Below are 27746 nucleotides of genomic sequence, written 5' to 3'. Positions count from 1 at the left end.
ATTTTTTGCCTAAAATGTCTCTTTTGATAGTAAAGGTTGCTGACCCCTGGTATAGGCTATAATAATTAATTTAATGTATTTCTAATTACAAACCATGACTCTGTATGTGCAGACGTTTTCCCCGGTTCTGCATACTTTAATAAAATTGTAAAAATAAATAAATAAACATAAATATCTAATTTAAAGGTATCCGTTTTAATAGTAAATCCAGTTGCCTTTGACTCAGAGACAAATACATTTTATAAAAGTCCTCAGCCAATAATAATTATTATTATTATAATAATAAAACACTGAATATAGATGTAGTCTATTGATGATTAGTTGATTGACAGAAAATTCAGCAGCAACTATTAAGAATGTCACTGCCACCTTTTCTTTGTTTTAAGTGGTAAAATGAAGCCTATAAATAAGAATGGACGCAGAATAAACTACATTTATCTGGTGAATGATCAGTAAAGGGTTAAGTTAGTTTATAGCTCCCAGATGAGAGGACGTACTTCAGGATGTAGTTTCCTTCTTCCTCTTTTACAAACAAACTGCGCAACAACAAGCAGCCAGACTTTGTTCTTCTCCTCTAACAGACACAAACAGGTGAGTCCTTTTGTCATGTTTGATTCAGCTTGTAAAGGAATCAATCCTTATTACCTTCATGGTGCTGTGCTGCTATAAACGAGAACTCAGACATGAAAACAACTCTGCTGATCGAGCAGCTCTTCAGTCTGTGAGAGAGGAAGACGGTGGCGTTAACTTCTCTTATTTACTTTATAAAAACGTCTCCTGACACACCTGACATCGACTGTTTTCCACCTGGTAGGTTACAGAGAAGTTTGAGTACTAAAGTATCTCAAACAGTTGGTTATTTAACTGTTTCCAGTCAAGTTATACGACGAGAACAGGCAGAAAAGTGGTGAAACAGATTCTAATAGAACAGCCATGCAATCAATTCTACCTAATGAAGGTTTTAATGTTCAGTTTAAACTGTTTTAGAGGTGTTGAATCAACTTTAGAGTCATTTAGTATGGAGGACGGAACGTGCCAAAATTAAAAATGAATGAATAAATAAACATGCCATTAAATATACCAAAATAATATGAAACATATATATATATATATATATATATAATCATTAATTAATTGATAAAACGCTACATAAATTGATATTTCTCTTTAATTTGCTTCTTCGTTAACCTTTGTATTAATTCTAGCTACTCTTCTATTTGATTTTCCATTTTATTTATTTATTAACTTTTAAATGTATTTATTAATGACCACATTATTTGCATAATGAGGCAGAAATGCATAAAGAAATGTAAAAAGAAGGATGCGTCAGCTGGACCTCAGTATTAGTTGACATCCTCTTTACCAAAGGACTGCGTCTGAACATTAAACATAGGGTATGATTTCATATTAAAGCTGCTGATAAACACACACATGACCTAACTTGGATAGCTAATGCTTGCAGACGTTGTTACTCCCGAGTGATTAACTGTTGCCATTTTATTAAAGGTCCCATATTGTAAAAAGTGAGATAAACATGTCTTTTATATTATAAAGCAGGTTTAAGTGCGATATAAATACTGTTAAACTATCAAAGCGCTCAATATACGGAGAAACACACACAGCCCGTATTCAGAAATTGTGCGTTTGAAACAAGCCGTAAGGATTTCTGTCCATTTGTGATGTCACAAATATACAATAATTAGACCATTACACGGTTTTAAACATTAACATTCTAAATGTGTCCCAGTTTATATCCTGTTGCAGTGTATGTAAATAACATCAGCTGACAGGAAGTAAACATGGACCCAAGCTGTTGCCTAGCAACGCAATTCCGTTGCAATTCCGTTGCAATTCCATTGAAATGCACTAAAACGGAGCGTTTCAGACAGAGGGTAAATACAGGTATATTCAGGCTGACAGTATGAGGAAAATAAACTTGGCAGTGTGAACTTACCAGAAAATCACTGCCAGATTCTCGACCACAGCAACCATTCAGACAGTCATTGCACATGTGAAACAGTGGGTCTGGGGGAATACTAGACAAACCTGCACACATACTTTAACGTTAAGATTCAGAAAATTAAACATTTCTGTGCTATCTTGTCTCTTTCAGTCTACAGGAGCAGGCAGGATGTCTGTGACCATGACCAAGGCTGAGGGGATCACTGTGATCACTTTGACCTCTGACCCCCAAAGTTTTTGTCCTCCACTGTGCCAAATCTTCAAAGGCCTCTGCTACAGCCCCGTGCTCTGCTCTGTGTCTCAGCACCTGAGGAGGGTCCAGAGAAATTCTCAGTCCGTTCTGGGGGTGAGTTACAACCTTTACTATGTTTTAAGTTGCTCTGTGAACTTCTGCTTTAAAGCTTTTTTTGTATGCTACATATTGCATGTTTTATTTAGTACTTTTTCTTTCCCCACTGATTTCAACTTTGAGTAACTAATTTGTTTTGGTGGAATAATTCAACTATAAACAAATAGTTGATCTCAGAAGCGGCACGTTATTGTCGTAATCACATTACAGTCAAATCTTTTAAGAGAGTTTTTGTAGGTAGAGTTCTGTTTTTAAAAACACCATGAAACCATGAGAGAAAGTGGTCCAATAACAATATGTTCTGCAACACAGGGTTGCTCTCCAGTGAACTTAAACCGTGTCACCTGGTGACTGTAGTTATACTGTACAGGTGTTTGTTGTTCATGCTGTGTTTCCTCCTCCGCAGGCTCTGCACATCATGGTTGGGTTGCTCAACATCGGCCTTGGAGCGATCCTCTGTAGCAGTCGAAGTGGCTCTTGGTATCAAATGGATAGTACCTTGTTTCCTTTTTGGTTGGGAGGATTGGTAAGCAAGCTAATGCAATTTTGTTATTTGTGTCATATCCAACAGTCCAACAGAATTTCCCTTAAAAAATGTACATCTGTATACTCCCAAGCCTCTCCCAAAGCTAGAGTGAAGTCAAATACAACTTTATTTGGGCTGTTCAGTTGATTCCAAGGAGATCCACCTAACAGATCTTAAGAATCAGAAACACTTTCATTGCCAAGTAGGTTTGCACGTGCAAGGAATTTGTCTTGGTGTTTTGTTGCATTACAGTAAACAGTGCAAAGGTCAAGAGGCATAACATAAAATAATAATGAAAATATTATTTATATATTATATTATTTATATATATTATATTTATTTATATATTTGTTTGTCTTTTTTCTCTCTAGTTCATGCTGTTTGGCACTATTTGCATTTTGTCTGAGAAGTGCCCGAGTCCATGTCTGGTGAGTAGTTCAGCTTTATAACATCCTCATGTTATCTGAAAAGGACTTCTTTCATTTTATCGTCCTCATGTATTCTTGTTTTCTTTCAAGGCAAATAAATTGGAGGAGCATTTGGTACTTGGTAGCAGGGTTATTATTCCAAACTACCGGACATATTATGTTTTAAATAGCCATATAATAGACAACATTTGACATAACTTGAAAATAAGTTAAATGAAGAAGCGGTCTAAAAAATAAAATGATAGACTGGTCGGTCCGAATTACGCGTTTGTCAAATTCAAAATAGTGTCAGGGCTGTCGCCTACCGAATAGTTTGAAGCTTCATTCATAACGTTGATATTTAAATTATTACTGTAATATTAATAACGTACTGAAACATTGCATGCAATAGTCCACCTTCTTGTCCCCTCCTTCTGTCTCTCCCTCTCAAACACGCACACACTCACAGCGAGCGATGAAAGATACACCCCCACATTGTCTCACATGTACAGTATACTGTATGTGTTTTCATTGGAGAGGGCAGAATGTAGGTTCAGTGTGTTGCTCCAAGGCACTTTGGCAGAGTTGCTGGTGTTCTTAACATAAATAGCAGCCGGCTGTAGAGGGTGAGATAGTTGTTGCTTTTTAAATTCCATGAGGATTTATTGTCTGGTGTGTTTTTGTCTCTTTTATTTTAGGTCATCCTCAATGTGATCCTGAATCTAGCGGGAGTTGCTATAGCCATTGCAGCCATCGTACTCTACAGCATCAATATGGCAAACATATACATGTGGTGGAGATGTGACGATGATCATTATAATTACTATTCAGGCTACAGACACACTACTACGACTCCACCTCCTAGGGAGGACATCATGAAGGAGAAATGCCTTGAGGGCAAAGAACTGGCTCTGGTAAGTGTGGAAAATGTCATCTCAGCGGTTAAAATGCAAGTTGTATAGCTGATGAGAGGAGAATAGAGAGCTTTAATTATTCTACAGATGTTGTCTACAGTAAGTAACCATCTGTGATTACCATTTACAGACTTTTACCTAGGTTATTATCAAGAACCTCTCAGAATGAGTTTACAACCGGCTTCACAGAGAATAAACGAATGAATAAAAAACAGCGATAAATTGATTTGGCGATGAATTAATTAGTCCATTAACAAAAAATTAAGTGACTAGGATCATTCTTTTATTTGTAAGGCAACATCAGGTTTGACTTAAACATTGCTTTCCTAACTTTAAAACAAAATGTAACAAATAATTGCATAAATATGTTTTACTGAATTGTTATTTATTATTCAAATAATAAATTGTACACCTACAACCTGGTAAAAAATCCAAAATTAACAGGAAATGCAGTTCAACTGTAAACCTTTTTAATGCAGCAACAAGTTGGTCAAAACTTAAATAGCAATTCAAATTCCAGTACATAATATATATACAATTGAATTGAATAGATCGGCCCTATTATCATCGATACCCGATCCAGCTGTTTGAGTCAGTATCAGCCCGATATCCAATCCGGTATCGGTATCAGTGCTTCCCTAATTACTTTTATTTCGGACAAAACAAGCAATAAAAAGACGTCACCTTTGGCTCAGAAATCATAAAAAATAGGACATATTTCAAGGAAATGGGTCAAAAGTAAGAACAAATGTGTTTAAATATTTTAAAGTAAACATGTTTTTGTGTCCTGCCAGATGCTGTTGAGAAGCATGAATGCTGTGCTGATTGTCCTGTCAGCCCTGGAGCTCTGCCTCGTCATCAGCTCTGCCGTCCTGGGGATCAAGGCTCTGAGGAGCCGTGAGGACGGAGAAAAGAAGGTAAACTTTCCAAAATCACATCTTATTGTTAAACATGTTGTTTAACGATAAAGCTTTACTGATATTATTTTCCTCTTTTAGAAGATTGGTGACCCAGAACTCTACAAACCACTGCTGGAGGAAGTCACCAGTAACCCCGCGGCCTAAAATCTGCTTTGTGCTGTCAGTTATCAGGTACTATAATCCTGTGCATTTATACCGTTGACTGTATGTACTGTAACGTCAATGATTTACACAAATTCAGCTGTCTCTGCCAAACGTCTGGGTCTTTTCTTACAAGGGTTGCTTACAAATATTTTGCACTTATATTTTATTATATTATTTTTGATAATAACCTGCACTAAATTGTAGATGCTGCTTTCCATTTCATTCTCTGTGGATGTTTTTAAAAACTGTTCCTTTTGATTTCTATCAGTGTGTTTGTAGGTAAAAGGGAGGTTCATGCACATCTGTGTGACGGACACACACATCGATGGGCTGATAGGGTTTTTATTTGCTATTTTACGATATGTAGCCATGTTTAAAAAGTTCAATTAATCAAAACGATTGACTGTTACATATATTTTGGTATATTTCTGCTCTGTACTTTAAATTAAACCTGAAAGCGGTACTGAAAAATTTAATCCGTTCAGTAGTCTAGTTGTGCTCTTTGTGTAGAAATACAAATGATAATTATAAAGAGAAGTGTGGGTTGAAGGTCATTATATTCCTCTTTTTCTAAATGCTTTTTCTGGACAAATAAAAGTTAAATAAAATGATTAAAGTCTGCTCAGCAGTGTCAATCCAGCTGATGTGAACATCCTGTCGGTTTACTTGTAATAGAATATTACAATACATAATATATGCTGTATGTATGTGTTCTTACTCCTGAGCCGTGGTAACGGTATAGTTTTGAAGTACTCGTATATATGCTACTTTATAGTTCATTTTATAAAAATTACTTTTTTAATCATATTTGCTCCGATCTGCCTACTGCAGCTTTAAGTAAAGGTTCTGAATACTTTTTCCATCCCTGGTCTTACCTGTATCATAGGTTAGGGATTCATATATATATATATATAAAACTTAAAAAACGTTATTACAGTCGTCACATACATACATGTACACTGCATTAGACCTATATACTATATACTTAGACTATAAACTGTGTTACCTTCATCACAATGATCAAATGTTTTGCGGCTCCAGACAGATTTTTTTTTTTTTTGCCTAAAATGTCTCTTTTGATAGTAAAGGTTGCTGACCCCTGCTATAGGCTATAATAATTAATTTAATGTATTTCTAATTACAAACCATGACTCTGTATGTGCAGACGTTTTCCCCGGTTCTGCATACTTTAATAAAATTGTAAAAATAAATAAATAAACATAAATATCTAATTTAAAGGTATCCGTTTTAATAGTAAATCCAGTTGCCTTTGACTCAGAGACAAATACATTTTATAAAAGTCCTCAGCCAATAATAATTATTATTATTATAATAATAAAACACTGAATATAGATGTAGTCTATTGATGATTAGTTGATTGACAGAAAATTCAGCAGCAACTATTAAGAATGTCACTGCCACCTTTTCTTTGTTTTGAGTCTTAAAATGAAGCCTATAAATAAGAATGGACGCAGAATAAACTACATTTATCTGGTGAATGATCAGTAAAGGGTTAAGTTAGTTTATAGCTCCCAGATGAGAGGACGTACTTCAGGATGTAGTTTCCTTCTTCCTCTTTTACAAACAAACTGCAGCAACAACAAGCAGCCAGACTTTGTTCTTCTCCTCTAACAGACACAAACAGGTGAGTCCTTTTGTCATGTTTGATTCAGCTTGTAAAGGAATCAATCCTTATTACCTTCATGGTGCTGTGCTGCTATAAACGAGAACTCAGACATGAAAGACATTCGAAGCCCATCAAGTGTGTTAAATGGATCAATATTTGTAGTTTGAATCCACAGGAGGATGTTGAAACTTCATGGCAACTTATCAGGAGAGAAAACGTGAATGTCAGGAGGGTATTAAACGATAAAAACACGACTTAGACGAATGGAGTTGAGGGAGATTTGTATTAAAAACAATACAACTAAAATCCAAGATGACGTCTTCTTCGTTCACTGCCTGCAGCGCTCTGTGCTGCCTGTTGGTGGATGGAAGCTCTATTACTACAATACTGCTGTAGGATTATATTAAACTATTGTAAAATTTAACCAAAAAAATAATTATTAGCTCTTTTTCTTAGTTAATTTGAAGAATAAAGTCATAATATTATAAAGTAGTATTTTTCACGTGTTATTTTCTTTTTTTCTCGTAAAGTTACGACTTTATTCTCGTAATATTACAACTTTTTTCTCGTAAAGTTGTGACTTTTTCTCGTAATATAACATTATTCTCAAAATATGACCATTTTTTTCTCGTAAAGTTATGACTTTATTCTCGTTATATTACGACTTTTTTCTCGTAATATGACATTATTCTCAAAATATGACCTTTTTTTCTCGTAAATTAATGACCTTATTCTCGTTATATTACGACTTTTTTCTCGTAATATTATGACATTATTCTCAAAATATGACCTTTTTTTCTCGTAAAGTTATGACTTTATTCTCGTAACATTACAACTTTTTTTTGTTACGTTTATTCCAATGAAATGTTGTTATTGTTGTTAGTCATGTAATATATAATTTTAAAGCTGTTTTTGTGCTCTTTATGCTGCTCTTTATGGGCATATCAGATATAAATGAAGTTAGTTATAAGGGCATTTGGAGTGGCATTCAGAATTTGCCCCATGGCAGTCTTAGAGGTCAAAATGCACTATAATCGTGCTGCCAGCCCATTAAACATCACAATAATAATAATTGCATTTAAAAAAAATTCTGTGTAAATTCACATCAGCAACAGGAGGACATGTCACATACCACTATTTCAATGCACTATAGTGGAAACTGTGTTGCGCACATCAAGTCTAACAGCCCTAGTTGCAACAGTTAGGGGTTTGGGAACTTGGCAGTGTGAATTAACCAGAAAATCACTCCCAGATTCTCGACCAGAGCGGTCATTTCATCCAGCCGAGACTGGAGCAAGTCATTGCACATGTGAAACAGTGGGTCTGGGGGAATACTAGACAAACCTGCACACATACTTTATGGCTAAATAATCAGCAACATCCACTATGACCCGATACAGTAAATTAAATGTTTCTGTGCTATCTTGTCTCTTTCAGTCTACAGGAGCAGGCAGGATGTCTGTGACCATGACCAGGGCTGAGGGGGTCACTGTGATCACTTTGACCTCTGACCCCCAAAGTTTTTGTCCTCCACTGTGTCAAATCTTCAAAGTCCTTTGCTGCAACCCCGTGTGCTGCTCTATGTCTCAGCACCTGAGGACGGTCCAGAGAACTTCTCAGTCCGTACTGTGGGTGAGTTACAACCTTTATTATGTTTTAGGTTACTCTGTGAACTTCTGCTTTAAAGCTTTTGTGTGCTACATAGTATTATTACCTCCGCCAAGGCCGAAGGCCAAGGAAGGAGGTTATGTTTTCACCGGCGTTGGTTTGTTTGTTGGTTTGTTTGTTTGTTTGTTCGTCTGTTAGCAGGATTACTCCAAAAGTGAATTTTTCTGGAGGGGTGGGGTGTAGCACAATGAACAATCCATTACATTTTGGTGGCGATCCGGATCATGATCGGGATTCAGGAATATTTTGAAGGATTCCGATCAGCCTGAGCTTTAAAGGTCCCATATTGTAAAAAAGTGAAATTTTCATGACTTTTATATTATAAAGCAGGTTTTAGTTCTACATAAATACTGTGAACGTATTGAAACACCTAATCCACAGAGAAACACACACAGCCCATATTCAGAAACTGAGCTTTTGAAACAAGCCGTCAGGATTTCTGTCCATTTGTGATGTCACAAATCTACAATATTTAGACCATTTCTCAGTTTTAAACGTAAACATTCTAAATGTGTTCCAGTTTATTTCCTGTTGCAGTGTATGTGAATGACATCAGCTGACAGGAAGTAAACATGGACCCAAACTGTTGCCTAGTAACGCAATTCCGTTGCAATTCCATTGAAATGTACTAAAACGGAGCGTTTCAGACAGAGGGTAAATACAGGTATATTCAAGCAGACAGTATGAGGAAAATAAAGTTTTTTTTAAACATTAAAGTATGTAAACATGTTCTAGTAGAAACACAATATACAAGTATGAACCTGAAAATTAGCATAATATGGGACCTTTAAAACAACAGGGTATAACACATGCGCAGTGTAGCTGATGACGCGTTGATGATGCATGACCCCGCCTCCTTCTGCTGCTGGCCGTCCGCGGTGAGAAAGAACAAAGCCGTAGATGACGGGATGAGAGACAACGTAGTGTAACGTTATACAAACATAACAAGGCTGCTGAATAAGAGAGGCATCCGCCGATATGTTACACGGAAACAAACCGTGTTAATAATAGTAAGCCGGCCACCTCACGGTACCGCCAGCTGTGAGCTGTGATCTGTTTTTAAAGTCACGCGTTGGCGGAGGTCTGCGCTCTCCGAGTGCCATTCTAGTTTATTTAGTATTTGTGCTTTTCTCACTCAATTCAGATTTCAACTATTTGGTTTTGGTGGAGTTTTTGTAGGTAGAGTTCTGTTTATATAGGAAAACTGCATTTAGAAAACACCATGAAACCATGAGAGGAAGTGGTCCAATAACAGTATGTTCTGCACCACAGGGTTGCTCTCCAGTGAACTTAAACAGTGACACCTGGTGACTGTAGTTTGTTGTTCATGCTGTGTTTCCTCCTCCGCAGGCTCTTCACATCATGGTTGGGTTGCTCAACATTGGCCTTGGAGCGATCCTTCTCAGCAACCGTGGTGACATATTTCCTTTTTGGCTCGGAGCAGTGGTAAGCAAGCTCAGGGATAGACGCCGATATTTTGAAGCACTGGCCCCTAAATCTGGTGACCAAAGTACATTTTTGGTGGCCCAAAAGTAAACGTATGTAAAAACAATACAGAAAAGGCAATGTAACGCAACTTACCCTAGCCTTCCTTAACTGTGACATTAACAGAATAAACATATATATGAATTATTTATTTAAATTTAAAAATCAAGTTCTTTGTTCTCTCACAGACTCTACAAAATATTTTTTGCATAAAAACACAATTCAAATGATTAGAAAATAAATGATTGTATTTTTATGTAAATATTTGCTTTGATTAAGAAAATCTTGGCATTTTTAATTATGTGTTATAAGCTGCTTAGAGCTAGTGTTAGGAAGTTAGACAGCTCATAATTCCCTCTCTATTATCTATTTTATATTGCTGTGAAATCATCTCCTTCAAACAACTGGATTTATTCAAGTTTCTCAACCAAAAATTTACAATTTACAAGATTACATTAGAACGCATCATGATAATGTTATAATTTACCTTTGCTCAATACTCATGGAACCTCCGTACATTAACTGTTAGCTCTGTTATTTAGCTGAGCAGTGAAATACTAGAACTTATAACACTATCATGATACATTCAAATGTAATCTTTTAAAATGTAATTTTTAGTGAGAAACTTGTGTTTTTCAAACTTTTGTGTTTTCACAGCACTATAAAACAGACAATAGAGAGGGAAACATGACCTGTTTAACGTCCTAACACTAGCTCGAAGCAGCTTATTCATCATATACATCATTAAAACTGCTGGTGCCAAGATTTTTTTTAATCAAAGCAAATAAAAAGCAATCATTTATATCCTAATCATCATTTGAATTGTGTTTTTATGCAAATAACCGCCATACATGAATCCGAACACTAGAATTTACCATGCATATGTTTTTTTGTATAAGATATATTGAACATTTAATGATATCAAATCTAAAATGTCATTCCTTCATTTAGCACATCGATTTTAAAAATGGCAGTAGAAATTTCTGAGTGGCCGATTAAAAATAAAATAGTGGCAGGCAGTGAAAAAAGTTAATTTCAAGAGGCATAATATAAAATAGGAGATTTTACATTATGAGAAATATGTAAAAATGGTTTTAAAGTGGAAGAGCTGTACAGTTTTGTGCAGGAAAGTGCAAAATATTGAGCAGAGGATGGGCAAAAGTTGACAGTGTGAAGTATAAAATACAAAGAATATGTGCATGACGGGAGACAGTAAAGATGTGCGTTGATATAACGCATAACGACTGTCATACGGGACAGTCTGGATACACACTCTGAGCTCATTTTGAAGTGTCAAATGACATGAAATCCTTAAAAATCACTAGAGATTCCCGGAGCCGGTCCTAAGGATCGGTATCAAGTCTGATCGAAGCATATTTTAATAGATCAGTATTGGCTCAAATAAAGCCGTACTGTACTGTGGTTTGACTGCCTTACAGAATTCTGCCTAAACCCTAAAACTGTGTTTTGTTATCTTACATCTTAATCTCTTAATTCTCAGATGACATTGATAAGAACTGGTTGCTTTGTGTCTTGTCTGCTACTGTGAGCACATGATGAGGGTTACTTAGTTTCCCTCTTGGTAGGCAAAATGCTGTCAAAGATACTAGAAATGACAGATATGAATTTTAATGTTTGTGTGGAAGAATGAACATTTAAAGATTTGTTTTTTTAATCTTTTCTCTCTCTAGTTTGTGTTGTTTGGCATTATTGGCATTTTGTCTAAGAAGTACCCCAGTCCATGTCTGGTGAGTAGTTCAGCTTTATAACACCTTAATATGACTTCCTTCATTTTATTGTCATTCTTGTTTTATTTCAAGGTTATTAAAGGGTTCTTAACATAAATAGCATATAACATATTAATATTAGCTTATTAAATTCCATGAGGATTTATTGCCTAGTGTGTTTTTGTCTCTTTTATTTTAGGTCATCGTCAATGTAATTCTGAATCTAGCAGGAGTTGGTTTTTCCATTGCAGCCATCGTACTCTACAGCCTCAATATAGCATTCGCAGGGATGTGGTGGATGTGTGAAAATTACGATTATCATTACTATTCAGGCGACAGACACGCTGCAACTCCATCTCCTGGGGAGAAGATCATGACGGAGAAATGCCTGGAGGGCAAAGAACTGGCTCTGGTAAGTGTGGAAAAGTTGTATGACTGATGAATGGAGAATAGAGGGCTTTAATTATTTTACAGATATTGTCTTAAAAGTTATCATACCTGATTACCATTTACAGACTTACATCAAGGTTATTATGAAGAACCTCTCGGAATAAGTTTGCAACCGGCTTCACAGAAAATAAAATACAAAATAAAAAACAGTGATAAATTGATTGAGGGATGAATTAATTAGTCCATCAACAAAAAATAATCACCAACAATTTTATTAATAAAATAATTTATAACAATTATAACAATTCAAGTATATCTGGACAATTGTTCATATTTCTCATTTCGCCAGAGTTTGCTCGCTAGCTGCATGTTAGGAAGAGGTTTTTTTTCATTTGTAGGAGAACAATAGTTGACATGCTGAATGCAGCATTCACACAATTATGAGGTGAGTTCTCCATTTCATTTCCCTTTGTGAACACAATGCAGCCCAAAATAAACAATTAGAAATCATAAAAAAAAGAAGCGACGTTTGAAGGAAATGGGTCAAGTAAGAACAAATGTGTTTAAATATTTTAAAGTAAACATGTTTTTGTGTCCTGCCAGATGCTGATGAGAAGCATGAATGCTGTGCTGATTGTCCTGTCAGTCCTGGAGCTCTGCCTCGTCATCAGCTCTGCCGTCCTGGGGATCAAGGCTCTGAGGAGCCGTGAGGACGGAGAAAAGAAGGTAAACTTTCCAAAATCACATCTTATTGTTAAACATGTTGTTTAACGATAAAGCTTTACTGATATTATTCTCCCCTTTTAGAAGATTGGTGACCCAGAACTCTACAAACCACTGCTGGAGGAAGTCACCAGTAACCCCGCGGCCTAAAACCTCCGCTTTGTGCTGTCAGTTATCAGGTACTATAATCCTGTGCATATATACCATTGACTGTTTGTACTGTAACGTCAATGATTTACACAAATTCAGCTGTTCATTCAGTTGTCAAACTTCTGGGTCTTTTCCTACAAGGGTTGCTTAAAAATATTTTGCACTTATATTTTGAGTAGTTTGGTAATAACCTGCACTAAATTGTATATGCTGCTTTCCATTTCATTCCCTGTGGATGTTTTTAAAAACTCTTTCTTGTTGATTTTGATTTTCTATCAGTGTGTTTTTAGGTAAAAAGGGGGGTTCATGCACATCTGTGTGACGGAGACACACATCGATGGGCTGATAGGGTTTTTATTTGCTATTTTACGATATGAAGCCATGTTTAAAAAGTGAAATTAATCAAAACGATTGACTGTTACATATATTTTGGGATATTTCTGCTCTGTACTTTATATTAAACCTGAAAGTGGGACTGAGAAATGTAATCAGTTTAGTACCTAGTTGTGCTCTTTGTGTAGAAATACAAGTGTCTGGGTTGAAGGTCATTATATTCCTTATTAAAGTTAAATAAAATGATTAAAACCTGCTCAGCAGTGTCAATCCAGCTGATGTGAACATCCTGTCGGTTTACCTGTAATAGAATATTACAATATATAACAGTACAGTTTGAAGTACTCGTATATATGCTACTTTATACTTCTACTTCACTACATTTCAAGACATGTAGTCTGGAAATGAGTCCTTAAAGTTTTATTTGCTATATGGTCAAAAATGATTACATTTAGCACCAAATCTGTGAACCAAATGGTATCAACCCAAACATTACTGCAACGACTTATGAGACATAATAGTTCATGGGAATGGCCATCGTATACTTCTATCATAATGTTCTAAGCCTTTATACACTCTAAACTTTCAAAATGGAGCCGATCCCAGCTGACATTGGGCGAAGGCAGGGTACACCCTGGACAGGTCACTAGCCTATCGCAGGGGTATTTATTTTTATACATTTTTAAATGTATTTATACATTTTTGCATTTATTTTGTATTTGGTTTATATTTATTTTAAAATGTATGCATTTATTTATTTAGTGACAGCAGAAAAGAATACAGAAAGAAATAAGTTTTGGGAAATAAATAAGGGGTGAAATGCAAAGGGTAACTGGTGCAGAAATAAATAAATATATACCCACATTTAAAAAAAAATTAAAAATAAATGCAAACATGAATAAATAAATAAAAATAAATGAATAAATAAAAAAATAAATGCAAAAATAAATGAATAAATTCAAAAATAAATACATACATAAATAAAAGGGAAAGTTAAACAGAAGAGTAAATAAATAAGGGAATTAATACAGAGATAAATTAAAACAGAAATATCAGTTTATGTCACATTTTATCAATTAATTTATGACTAAATTTATCGTTAATGTTATTTTTGCTACATTTAATAACACATTTATTTATTTATTGAGTCGTTTATTTATTTATTCATTTATTTTTTATTTTGGCAGGTTCCATCCTTCATAGACCCGATGTCCCTTCTCTACATTAAATTTGTATTAATATGCTGATTGGTGAATGAATGAAAATAGTACAGCCTCTGTGGCATTATCTTGGTAACTTTTAGAGAAGTGATATTTGACTGCAGGTCTTTTACTATATTACGTCATCATGGCATTGCTACTTTTACTTAAATAGCTGCTAGTTACTTGCTTTTTGTGGATATGAGGCTTTTATTTTGAAGGAATCTAACAGTCGATGTGAAGTAACATTTTTGTTGCCGAAACTGAAGCGAGGCTGCTGGCAAAATAACCAGACTCTCACAGATACAGCATCAAGTCATCCGCAGGTGAGCTCTCTACACAAATAATGACTGATAATAATGTGAACTCGGTGTTATGGATATTTGTTTTAATGATAAAGCTTGCCAAAATTTAATTATGTTATATTGTTTCTGTGGTCCGTGTTAGAGGGGTGAGTTTTGATGAAAATGGCTTTTAAGTGCTGAATTGAGATACTGAACTTTTCCCCAAAAGAAAACTAAACAACAATCAGTCCGGCCTCCAGATTATGAAACTTTAATATTTTCTGAGGTTCAATAGATTCGAATTGTGCTAAATTTAAATGTCACAAAACTACACTTTGTGACAAATTTACTTATATATAAATACTTAAAGGGGACATATCTGCTCATTTTCAGGTTCATATTTGTATTTTGGGTTTCTACTAGAACATGTTTACATGCTTTAATGTTCAAACAACACATTATTTTTCTCATACTGTCTGCCCGAATATACCTGTATTTACCCTCTGTCTGAAACGCTCCGTTTTAGTGCATTTCATCGGAATTGCAACAGAATTGCGTTGCTAGGCAACAGTTTGGGTCCATGTTTACTTCCTGTCAGCTGATGTTATTCACATACACTGCAACAGGAAATAAACTGGGACACATTTAGAACGTTTACGTTTAAAACTGAAATTGTCTAAATATTGTACATTTGTGACATCACAAATGTACAGAAATCCTGACGGCTTGTTTCAAAAGCGCAGTTTCTGAATACGGGCTGTGTGTATTTATCTGTGGATTGAGCGTTTTGATACTTTCACAGTATTTATATATCACTTAAACCTGCTTTATAATATAAAAACATGAAAATCTCACTTTTTACAATATGGGACCTTTTAAAATGAATACTGTTTGATGTAGCGGAGAGACCTCGTCAGAGAAAGCTTAGTAATACGCAGCTATAAAACTGAAACACCTCATGTTTTCACTCTGGCAGCTAAAGCCTCTGCAGCTTATTTTACAGATACTAAATAAAGAACTTCCAGCGAGGGACAACAAGTATAATCTCACTGCCTTATAGGAGAAGCACGGACGTTATACACCTGCATATTTGGATTTGATAGGGTTGTTGATCGATACCAGTGACTCTCTGTTTACTTTGGCAGTTGCTGAGGTTTTGACACGTTCGTGCATTGACCCAGTCTCCTCTACAAATACCCACCTCTCTCTCACACACACGCAAAACAAAACTGAGCGACCTAAGAGCTTCAACCTGAAGTTAAAAGTACCATAATTCGCTGGACCAATCTGCAACAAAGCAAAATCTCCCATTTTGTGTTCCAGGTGTGTGTGTGCAGGACTGTGAAGATGACTGTTATCACCGTGCCAGTCGACAGTAAGGGCATATTTCCATCTCTGTGGCAAATCCTGAAGGCTCTTCTCTGTCCGGGCGGCCGCCCCTGCCTCCCCTGCTGCTGCTGCTCCTCGGCGTACCAGTACCAGGGGCTGACGCAGTCTAGTGTCACCACCACCGCTCTTGGGGTGAGAGGAATTCAAATAGAAGTATTAACATACAGCTATGAAGTGGTGGTCTGAAGAGGTTCAGTTTAAAACAACGAGATTCAATTGTTTTGAATCTTTTGAATCAGACTCTGCAGATCATGGTGGGCCTGTTCAACATCGGACTCGGGCCAGGACGAACGAGCACAAGTCCTGGAGATTTGACCAGTTTGGGAGCAGCTTACTGGCTGGGCGCTGTGGTAAATAGAGCATATTAAGTATATTGTTTAATAGCCGTGTTAGCTGTGTTGTGTTACATGTTTAATCGTCACTAATATGAGCTCTCTGCTGACCTCTCATCAGTTCATTGTGACTGGAATCATGTCCATTTTGGCCGGACAGTTCCCGTCTTCCTGCTTGGTAAGTACTCCATTGACTAATTAAAATGAAACTGCACAGTTAATAGGATAATGTGCCTTCTCTATTATCAAATTCTGCTTGAATTGGACTTTTAATTGAAGGGATCTTTCCTCTCAGGTGGGCTTCACTGTGTTCATGAATATTGCTGGGGCTATCTTTGCCATCACTGGCATTTTGCTGTACGTCGTAGACCTGAGAAATGTCTCTCTCCTCTGGATGTGTGAGCGCAGCGAGAACAACAACGCCGATCTTTATGGTGACAAGTGCAGAAATGTGGCGCTCAGTGCCCAGGTAAGCATCATTCTAAAGTTAAACTCTAAAACTCAATGACACAGTATATGGCATGTCTAGAGTCTGCACTGGATTGCAAGTGTGAAAATTAGTTCAACTATAATATAATATATACAATCGATTGACAGTATATTTAATCACACATTTTTTATCTGTTCAAAATGAACCTTAAAGGGAGATTTGTCAAGTATAATACTCTTATCAACATGAGAGTGGACAAATATGCTGCTTTATGCAAATGTATGTATATATCTATTATTGGAAATCAATTAACAACACAAAACAATGACAGATATTGTCCCGAAACCCTCACAGGTACTGCATTTAGCATGAAGATATGCTCAAATCATAACATGGCAAACTGCAGCCCAACAGGCAACAACAGCTGTCAGTGTGTCAGTGTGCTGACTTGACTATGACTTGCCCCAAACTGCATGTGATTATCATAAAGTGGGCATGTCTGTAAAGGGGAGACTCGTGGGTACCCATAGAACCCATTTTCATTCACTGATCTAGAAGTCAGAGGTCAAAGGACGCCTTTGAAAATGGCCATGACAGTTTTTCCTATATATATATCTCTCATCCATCAGAATTTGTTGACACACATGGACACCACGTTGATCGCCATGGCTGTTCTTCAGCTCTTTGTCAATGTTGGACTGGCTGTTCTGTGCATCAAGGCTCTGGTCAACAGGAAGAAGAAAGAGGTATGAACCACAATCCCTATGAATCAGAGGACAGCTGGGTGGTTTATTCAGAAAGATTAAGCAGTAGTACGAGCAGTAATAACAGCTGTAGCAGTAGGAATAACAGCAATAGTTGTTGTGGTAGTAGCGATACATTTAGCTGCATTTCTGGTGCAATATTTAATATTTGCAAAGCTTTTTCCTGTTTTTGCTTTAGTAAAGTTATTTTGTTTCTTGTGCAAACAGGGTGGCGATGATGTTGAGGATCAGCAGCCACAGCTGATGGAAGAAGTCCTCCTGACCAGTCCTGGTGATGAAAAACAATTCAACTAAACACATGGAAGCTCATGAATAATTGTAATACTTTACACTCACTTGCTGAAAATAATCAAAATTGCTTGATATCACAAGGACACTTTCTTTTTTTTCCAGTAAGTGTATGTGCCTACATGTTTTTCTATCTGCTTGTGAATTATTTTTAAGTAAACTTGATTGAATAAAATGGTGAAAACTGTCCAAAGAGACACTTCAGTTGTATTAGGAAGGCCAGATACTCAGCAGATAAAACCCAAACTATGTGCATGTGTCTGTTACTTATAATATATAATACTATATAATAATAATACTAATATAATAATAATAATACATTTTTATTTGTATAGCACCTTTCATACAAAAAATGCAGCTCGAAGTGCTTACCAATAATGACGTTACATGAACTGAGTGCTTCACATGAAAATTAACATAAAAACATTAAGTCTAAATAGAATACATATAATGCGGAATATAAAATAGAGGAATAATAAAAAAATTAAAATCATAGTATGCATAAATCAAGTAAAATACATGTTAAAAGAAGGGCAGCAGTGCGTATAAGTGCAAAGCAAAGTGCAAAAAATAATTTCAGGCCTGAGCTAGTTAAAGACTAAAGTGAAGAGGTAACATTTTCAGCTTTGTTTTAAAAATGTTTATCGAGCTGGCTTCCCTGATATCTACAGGAAGTTTATTCCATGGTTTGGGGTCGTAATTGACAAAGGCTGCATCCCTGAGTTTCTTTCGCCTGTGGCTGGGAACCTCCAATAAACCAGCAGCAGATGAGTGCAGTGTTCTTAAAGGCGTAGAGGAGGGAGTTAGCCATGTACCTTGGTCCTAGCCCAGGGGTCAGCAACCTTTACTATCAAATGAGCCATATTAGGCCAAAAAAACTGTCTGGAGCAGCAAAACATTTGATCATTGTGATGAAGGTAACACAGTTTATAGTCTAAGTATATAGTATATAAGTTTAATGCAGTGAGGGCCAAAGTGCAAATTGTATAAGGACCACATTGAGGGAAAAAAATCTGAGATTTCGAGAATAAAGTCATAATATTGCAAGAAAAATGTCATAATTTTACGAGAATTTTTTTTATAATATTACGAGAATAAAGTCATAACTTAACGAGAAAAAATAACACGTAAAATTACTACTACTATACTACTATATATTTATATATATATATATATATATATTATATATATATATATTATGACTTTATTCTCGAAATCTCAGATTTTATTTTTTTTCCTCAATGTGGCCCTGATACTCAATTAGAACAATGATAAATAAAAATGAAAATGTAAACAAAAAACAGTTAATAATTTCCACAAATTGAAAAAAAAAATCCACAGGGAGCCACTGGAGAGGGGCTAAAGAGCTGCATGTGGCTCCGGAGCCGCAGGTTGCTGACCCCTGTCCTAGCCCATTAAGGGCTTTTGTATACAAGGAGTTGGACCTTAAAGTCAATTCTAAATGATACAGGAAGCCAGTGCAGAGCAGCTAAAACTGCACTAATGTGCTCTCTCCTCTTTCTTCAATTGCAGAGTTTTATATACTTACATTGTAATGTTGCTACTTTTACCCAAATAAAGTCTAATTTCTTCTTCTGCCACTACTAATTATTCATTTTTTTTTGTGCAAAATTCATTTTGAGAGATAATTTTGATGAGGATGGTTTTATTTTGAAGAAATCAAACGAGCAACAGGGAGTATTAGTTTTCTTGCAGCTACCTGAACTATGGATGTAACTCACACCTTCATTAAACCAGACTGACACAGTTACAGTGAGTCTGTAGCCACGAACCAGGTGAGTTCTCTGCACAACACATAATTCATAATAATTTGAACTTTATAATAAGACAACGTGTTTATTGAGCTCTGAGCTGGGTCTATTGCTAATAGTCATATTTTTTACGGTCTGCAAGAGAGTTATGAAAAGAAAGATGTTATAAAATTGATTTATTTATGTGTGTGTGTTGTTGGTCAACATTCAAGACCGTGATTCCTAATTAAGCTTTTATGAGGCCTATACTACATCCTTCTTTTGTGTGTTAGATTTAGGAGAAGAGGGTGACGTGGCAAATCACACAAAAGTGCTGAACTTTCTGGGAAACTGAACTTCACTCCGTTCAAATGACGAAACCTGTTTATGAACCTATAAATCATTTTCCACCATTTTTACCACACCAAGCCATCGCTTTCTCGCTGAGCATTACGCTAATACCTTAAATAAGTGCTGTCGGCTGCCAGCTGTTAATGCTAATGCTGGTCCACATCTTTCACTTGTTTTCATTTACAGTAATCCGTCTCTTTTCAGTGGAGTGTCTTTGTTGTCGTTTTATCCTTTATTTATTTTTAGTTGTTTTTTTTCAGTTTGGCTGGTTCCATTGATTTCCAACAGGAAAAGGTGGGGGCATGGGCACCACCCAAGCCTCCAGGAAGTGCGCCGGTCGTTGGTCCCAACTTTCGTAGTGGCCAAACGGCGGTCCTGCAACTTCCGTGTCCGTCATGTGATGCCATTGGGCCCAAAAATACTTTTTCCCATAGACTTACATTGGGAAAGAGACGTCTGTAACTCAGCGGATACTTTTTTTTTTTTAGGTAACTTAACTCCCCAGTACGAACACTTGAATAGCCCTCATTTAAATTATTAGGTTAAAAAGTTGTAAAACGCACTAATAGCCAAATCCAGAGTTATTCCCCTTCCTACGTTCATGTGAATGAGACCCAGACCGAGGCTGGAGCGCCAAGCCGTGACGACACCGTGACGTTGGGTCCCCGTTACCTTGAGTCATGTGACTGAGCGTATACGCTACTGCGCATGTTCCATGTGCCCAAGGTCCGGGTACTTTTCCAGGCGGAAGTCGAGCCAATTTGTCTTTATGCGCCACTCATGGATGTATTAAGAGAACTGGATACAGAGTTGGAGGCGGGGCCCCGTTCATTCCTATGAAAGTTGCTCAGTGGCGCATGATGCCAAAATGGCTCGACTTCCGTCTGGAAAAGTACCCGGATCTTGGGCACATGGAACATGTGCAGTGGCGTCCGCTCAGTCACATGACTCGGTCAAGGGGTCCCAACATCACGCTGTCGTCACAGCTTACTCTGTCGTCACGGTCTGGGTCTCATTCAGATGAACGGAGGAAGGGAAATAGTGTGTTAGACAACATTAGGGACCTAATGATTTAAATAAGGGCTATTAGAGTATTCATACTGGGGAGTTGATTCACCTAAAAAAAAAATTCTGCTGAGTTACATACGTCTCTTTCCCAATGTAAGTCTATGGGAAAAAGTATTTTTGGGCACAATGGCATCACGTGACGGACACTGAAGTTGCAGTACCGCCGTTTGACCACTATGAAAGTTGGGATCAACGACTGGCGCTCTTCCTGGGGGCTTGGCGCCACTGAGCAACTTTCATAGGAATGACCGGGGCCCCGCCTCCAGCGCTGTATCCAGTTCTCTTAATACATCCGTGGGTTCGCCCCTTGTTAATCGAAATGTAGAAGAAAATGTAACATCAAATAGTTTAGTTTTATTTTACCATGAAATCGTCTTTGTGTATTCTGAATTATTTGCCCGCCTTTCTGTATGACCGTAACCTCTCTGACAAACATCGGGCGTTGATTATCAGACCTCTAGTGAGCTGTTTAACATCTCTGCTGTTAGGATGCAGAGCAGAAAGGTGCAGTTATCACTTTGTGTGTTTCTGAATGAAATGCTCACCATAATCCTCTGTTTTTCTTCTGAAGCTTAATTAAAGATTACCTTCTTCAATTTGAAAAGCTTTTTTCAACAAAACATTTCCTCCACAGTGACTCACTGTTAACTTTTGCAGGTTTTGAGACAGATACTGTAATATGTTTCCTTCTGAAGCTTAAAGGGGATATATCCTGCTAATTTTCAGGTTCATATTTGTATTTTGGGTTTCTACTAGAAAATGTTTAAATGCTGTAATGTTCAAAAAACACATTATTTTTCTCATACTGTCTGTCTGAATATACCTGTATTCATGAAAATCTCACTTTTTACAATATGGGACTTTTAAGTAAAGATTCTTTTCTTCAATTTGAAAAGAAGTTTCTTTCAACTAAACATTCCTTTCACAGATATCAGTGACTTACTGGTTTTGCAGGTTTTGAGACAGATAAGACTTACTCTTTGTTCAACAAACACACGAGTGTTGCTGTACCTTGCCGAACCAATACAAAGTAATCTAGCCTGCGGTAACTATACTGCACTAGACTTGAACTAAGTATGTACACGATATTACGGGGACTATAATTGTGTATATTTATAGTCAGAGAGAGTACTGCCATAGTTTTAGTTCAGTAGTTAAGAGTTTAGTTGTTTTGGTTTTTATTACTTTATTTATGTGTAACAGTTGGGATTAGTAAAGTACTTTATTTATCCATCTGTCCAACCTTCCATCTCAATATCTCCATGTCATGTTGCAGGTGTGAGAGATGACCATCACTGTTGTCAAACACAAGGGAGTGACTGTGGTCACCGTGGCGACTGACAGTGAGAGCACGTCACCACTGCTGTGTCAAATCCTCAAGACTCTTTGCTGCTGCTCAGTGAACAAGGTGCTGATGCGGACCAATGTGACTGCAGCTCTAGGGGTGAGAGAAATTAAAGTGTATTTAGTCATGTGCAGTAATAAAACATTCAAGTATAAATCAATGAGATTTAATTGTTTTGACTCTTTTCCAGGCTATACAGATCATGGTGGGCCTGCTCAACATCAGACTTGGGCCAGAATATGCATCCATGTATCCTGGGGGTCCGTTCAGCATGGCAGATGCTCACTGGCTAGGTGGCGTGGTAAAAATAATATTGTTGTGTTAATATTTCCTTGAGAGCATATTTATTTCTTTTATTTAATATTACTAATGAGTACGATGGCAAAATCAGGATTTTTCTTGATGTTTTTGTAATGTTTTACCAAACATGCACAATTTTTTAAAATGCATTCAAATGATTTTGTGGATTTCCTAAAAGGATAACGACATCTACTGATTCTAGAGAATAACATTGCTTAATGAGAAATAATTCCTGGAAATATTACTGGCTTTACATAGATTTTTGTTTTCTTTTTGTTTCTTATAAAACATTAAAAAAAACAAGTGAAATACAGTATTATTCAATAAAATTAATTTCACTGTGCTGTCCTCTCTTCAGATCATCATCGCAGCTGGAATCATGTCCCTTCTTGCCAGCCGGTTTCCCTCTCTTTGCTTGGTAAGTAAAGACAAAGAACGTGTATTGATAAGAAGTGAAAGTCAATTTTACGTTCCATTGCAACGTCAGCGCCCAGCAGCAGAGCTACTGTACGCTTCCGCCATTTGAGACTGAAAGTGACCACCGGACGTCAGTAAAACGTCCGCCAGCAAAGTGCCGGCCCCTACAACAAAATGATTTCTATTCTATTGTCATATTTATTGTCTCTACCGAAATGTCTTGTGTTAAACAATAAAAATATTATATAAACATGCATACTATTACACCTACTTACTTATTTAGTTATTTTGCCCGGCTGCTTCCCAGAGGAGCATAAAGTGAGCGATGGACATAAATGGAAGTTAGAAAAATCAAGCACACAGATTTTGAGAGCAATCTCAAACTTTTTCATGTCAAGGATCCAAAATGGATCCTTAATTCTGTTTATGTCATGCTACTGGCGCTACTAGCTACTTGCCGATAGCCGGTTGTTTGGGAACAGAGACATTGCGCTGCCACTAGCCACCAGCCAGCTGTTAGGCTCGTTTTCTGTAATCAGTGCAGCACCAAAGCCTGGTCACTCATGCTTCAACATTAAATCCATTAGTGATGCAGGTTGTGAAAGATGTTGTTCTTTCTTGCTATCATAACATTTTTAACCCTCTCGTGCACCATGGTGCCAAATATCGGACAAGCGTTGTGGCTCTTTACGTAAAATGTCTTCTCATGTCTGAAACTGTAAGAAATATTAAAGGGACTGTTTGTAAGAATCAGAAATTACTTGTTAACAGCGACACCTGTGGCTGTTAAGTCAACGAAAGTCAGCGTCCTGTTGCTTGTGCTCGCTCTACATAGACAAGAACGAGCATCGCTCAAAACAGTGAGGCGACACACGTCAGCTAAAAGCACAATATCACTCTATATTTCAGCTGCTTGGCAGTAATGTTAGCTGACCAGACGAAGGTCTCTCCATGAATCAATGCTGATCCTAGTGTTGGCTTTTCCTGCTCCAGCCTCCCGACCGCGGACAGAGGGAACAGGGGAGACACCGGAGTTTTGGTCTGAGACGATAACGTTACTTGCTGCAGAGCCCCGTCACTTCACAAGACACGGGAAACCTCTGTTGGTCTGGAGGAGCTGCAGCATTTGTTTCTGCACAAACGTCCACTGTACATTCACTAGATATTCTCAGAGCTAAACTAACTCTTCTGCAGTGTGTAGTGTCACGTGAGAGGTAGAGCGAGCTGAGAGAGTGAGAACGAGCGCGTTGTGTGAGTGAAGGCAAGCAGGCAGAGGAGCAGAGTACAGCAGAGACTCCGGCCCTGGAGACCAAAGCTACGGTCTCCCCCGCGTCCTCCGACCGCGGCCAACACTGTTTAACAGACGGGCTTCACTAGATAGAACTTTGCGGTTTTGGTGCTTCCGTGTAGTTTGTGTTGGAGTCTTGTCTGAACAGCGTAGCCACCTGCGAGCGCACATGGGACACCGACCCGCAATGATTTATACGTGTAAGAAGTTACAAACAGTCCCTTTAACGTAAAAGACACCTATGTTTGAAACACAAAAAAGCATCATATTTAACAGATAGATGAAGCCAGTATGTTATGTATTCCATATATGAAAAGGGCCGAAGACTAAAATTGAAAGAAAAACATACATTATGAAGTCAAAAGAATAATGGAGTCTTTTCTTTCAGGTGATCTTTGCTGTGTTTGTGAACATAGTCGGATCTAGCGTCGCCATTTTTGGCATTGTGCTGTATGGCGCAGATCTGTTTGTGTTTAGGAGTGACTACGCTGGTCGTTTTGATGATCTCCAGGTAAGCATGCATTTAAAGGATAGAGCTGGTTTTATGCTGTATTTTTCATATCGTTAATAAATCCCATGAAAAAAACAAAAACAAAACCAACAACGTGTTAGTCCATCACTCAATACTTTACAACTTCTCTACCCAGTCTGTGGCTCTCAGCTCCAAACTCATTCGTTCCTACTGAAGTCATAAATCTTTAAAAACTGCTCACATGTACATAGATTGATTAAAAAAAAAAAAAAGAAAAAAGCTCAGCAATTTCCTGTAACAGCTGGGCACTGTAGATTTTGGCCAACGTTACTCAAAGAGGAGTTAATAGAGCATCTGTTGGGGACTATTTTCAGCTGCGTATTAATACACATGGTGCTCTAGTAGTGAGTATAACTATTTACTGCAGCAGGACGTTGTATGTGGGATTTATTCAAAATAAACTACAGTGTGTGTTCATGGTAATGAAGGAGCATCTCACCCAGTGCACCAGTGTGGCTCATTGATGTGTTTTTAATAATTTATGGACAGCAATGGATGACTATGGCTCAGAGGAATTAGATATACAATTATTCATTGTTGTCCTTTAAATGGGCTTTGTTGACAATGACAGAAATAAAGATTTTTTGCAGCCTTGTCCTTTAATTTTAAACTTAAAAACACAATCATACAGTATATAACATTGAATGGCGTCTTGATAATGTCATTTAAAACTGACTTTCATTCACAGTGTTAGAATAATGGTATTGCATTTTTTTGTACCTCATAAATATAGTAATACTTTTTGTGAAGTTTAAATCGCCTTTGAATCAAATTAATTTTATTTTTTTTTATTTATTGTTTCTGTCAGCGTTTGTTGACAACCATGGACATCGCTACGATCGTCCTGGCTGTTCTCCAGCTGTGTGTCTGCATCAGATTTGCTGTTCTGGGCTTCAAGGCTGTGGCTAACGGGATGGAGGAAGAGGTATGAACCAAGGAGACGATGCACAAAATGTACACAGTCCACATGAATATTAGAGGACAGCTGGGTGGTATACTCAGAATTATAAAACGTGTAGCTCAAATCAAGCAATCTGATTGGTTCAGAGCCGTGATATAATAAACACATACCACTGTTGATGTCTAATTCCTTTACGCTTTCAGCAACAATCCGTGTCTGAGGAAAAAAAATGTTAGAATAATGTATTGTCGTGGTTGCTTAGCGACAAGGTCACAAGGGGAATCAGTTCCCACAGCACGGCCTTCATTTTGATCTCAACCTCACATCTGTAAAGTTTTGTGAAGCCAATTCGGGCCAGGGGCGTAAAATCTTCTGGAGCAATTTGGGGTTAAGTGTCTTGCTCAAGGACACATCGCCATGTGACCCAGAGCAGCTGGGGATCTTCCGATTGGTGGACGACCTGCTCTACCCTCTGAGCCTCTGAAATCAATATAACGCTAGCCTGTGATGAAAAGAGAAATATGCTAGCTGCTAGTGTACGTTACATAGCAACCGCCGTTCCATAGCACCCGCCGTTCCATAGCAACAGCCTCAGTATGTGCAGGCAGCCGGCCCAGGACGGGATTTTTATTGGGAACATTTTTATTTATTAATAAAAAAACAATTTAAATTGGAATGTGTTTATAACTTTCATATTGCCATACTTGATGACCGTTTTATAAATGCAAAAGCTCACTTCAGGCTGTGATATGTTGTAATGATATCACAGCTTTGGGCCCGACGCGAAGCAAACCTGTCATGAGCTATTGCTTAAATGTAAAGCAAACTACCAGTAGTACGAGCAGTAATAACAGCTGTAGCAGTAGGAATAACAGCAATTGTGGTCACATTGAGTGATTACTTTATTAAACGTAATCCTGTCATTGCTTTATTAAAGTTAACCTTTTTTTTTCTGTGCAAACAGGGTGAAGATCAGAAGCCACTGTTGAAGGAAGTCCTCCTGACTATTCCTGGTGCTTAAAATTAGGGCTGTCAACGTTAACGTGATAATTACACGTTAATGCAAAATAATTTTAACGCCACTAATTTCTTTAACGCTTTAGCGCAACTTGCGATTTTTTGCAGTTTGGGTCAAGTCATAGTCAAGTTAGCGCACTGACACACTGACAGCTGTTGTTGCCTGTTGGGCTGCAGTTTGCCATGTTAGGATTATGCTAAATGCAGTACCTGTGAGGGTTTCTGGACAATATTTGTCATTTATTTTGTGTTGTTAATTGATTTTCATTAATAAATGCATACATACATTTACATAAAGCAGTATATTTGTCCACTCCCATGTTGATAAGAGTATTTAATACTTGACAAATCTCCCTTTAAGGTACATTTTGAACAGATTAAAACATTCAATATTTGAATCGTCTGACAGCCCAAATAAATATTCAACTATAGTTATGAGATTCATGTATAAATCCATGTGTAGAACTCGTTCGACAGCCATGAAAAAGGAAAATAAACTGTCCATTGTTCTGGTCTGAAGGCTGCGCTTGACCAACAGTTTCACAGATATAAATCATCTGACTCCACTTCAGCTGCTCAATAAATCGGCTTAAAGACTACAAGCAAAACTGATCTAACAGTAACAATCGCTGACACTCTTTACACAGAGCAACGTGTATTCAGTTCAACTCTGCAGCAGCTCATCACTAACTGATTATTTCAGTTCCTTTCAGCCTGAAATGTTTCCTGACAGCCACAGAGAATAAAAAATAAGCATGTCATGGT

At 37.3% G+C, this 27746-nt stretch overlaps 3 protein-coding genes and 1 long non-coding RNA gene across 8 annotated transcripts; 3 read left to right on the top strand and 1 right to left on the bottom strand.

Moving 5' to 3' along the window:
* The first annotated feature begins 431 nt into the window (after positions 1–431).
* On the top strand, positions 432–5843 carry LOC141778466 (uncharacterized). 3 transcript variants are annotated; one of them, XM_074652755.1, is made up of 7 exons: positions 432–591; positions 2114–2308; positions 2718–2837; positions 3209–3265; positions 3943–4158; positions 4953–5075; positions 5160–5843. In XM_074652755.1, exons 1-7 carry the CDS (start codon positions 484–486, stop codon positions 5220–5222), a joined length of 882 nt encoding a protein of 293 aa, XP_074508856.1. In that variant the 5' UTR covers positions 432–483; the 3' UTR covers positions 5223–5843. The 3 variants fall into 3 exon arrangements, with proteins under 3 accessions (XP_074508856.1, XP_074508855.1, XP_074508857.1); XM_074652754.1 differs by having other exon boundaries at positions 5157–5843; XM_074652756.1 differs by lacking the exon at positions 432–591 and adding an exon at positions 658–810 and having other exon boundaries at positions 5157–5843.
* On the bottom strand, positions 5243–13524 carry LOC141778470 (uncharacterized). Its single transcript, XR_012596078.1, has 2 exons — positions 13242–13524; positions 5243–5473 (listed from the first exon to the last, which is right to left on the bottom strand). It is a non-coding gene; the product is annotated as an uncharacterized LOC141778470 (long non-coding RNA).
* On the top strand, positions 6709–13475 carry LOC141778467 (uncharacterized). 2 transcript variants are annotated; one of them, XM_074652758.1, is made up of 7 exons: positions 6709–6867; positions 8287–8481; positions 9868–9963; positions 11694–11750; positions 11929–12141; positions 12723–12845; positions 12930–13475. In XM_074652758.1, exons 2-7 carry the CDS (start codon positions 8305–8307, stop codon positions 12990–12992), a joined length of 729 nt encoding a protein of 242 aa, XP_074508859.1. In that variant the 5' UTR covers positions 6709–6867; positions 8287–8304; the 3' UTR covers positions 12993–13475. The 2 variants fall into 2 exon arrangements, with proteins under 2 accessions (XP_074508859.1, XP_074508858.1); XM_074652757.1 differs by having other exon boundaries at positions 6710–6867; positions 12927–13475.
* Positions 13525–14565: 1041 nt separating the features above from the next.
* Positions 14566–18198, top strand: LOC141778469 (uncharacterized). Of its 2 annotated transcripts, XM_074652759.1 has the most exons (7): positions 14566–14850; positions 16132–16329; positions 16437–16547; positions 16651–16707; positions 16825–16998; positions 17589–17705; positions 17931–18198. In XM_074652759.1, exons 2-7 carry the CDS (start codon positions 16156–16158, stop codon positions 18015–18017), a joined length of 720 nt encoding a protein of 239 aa, XP_074508860.1. In that variant the 5' UTR covers positions 14566–14850; positions 16132–16155; the 3' UTR covers positions 18018–18198. The 2 variants fall into 2 exon arrangements, with proteins under 2 accessions (XP_074508860.1, XP_074508861.1); XM_074652760.1 differs by lacking the exon at positions 14566–14850 and having other exon boundaries at positions 14869–16329.
* The last annotated feature ends 9548 nt before the right edge of the window (positions 18199–27746 follow it).

Source organism: Sebastes fasciatus, chromosome 12, assembly GCF_043250625.1.
Source record: "Sebastes fasciatus isolate fSebFas1 chromosome 12, fSebFas1.pri, whole genome shotgun sequence".
NCBI lineage: Eukaryota > Metazoa > Chordata > Actinopteri > Perciformes > Sebastidae > Sebastes > Sebastes fasciatus.
This window is presented reverse-complemented; position numbering and strand designations above follow the sequence as displayed.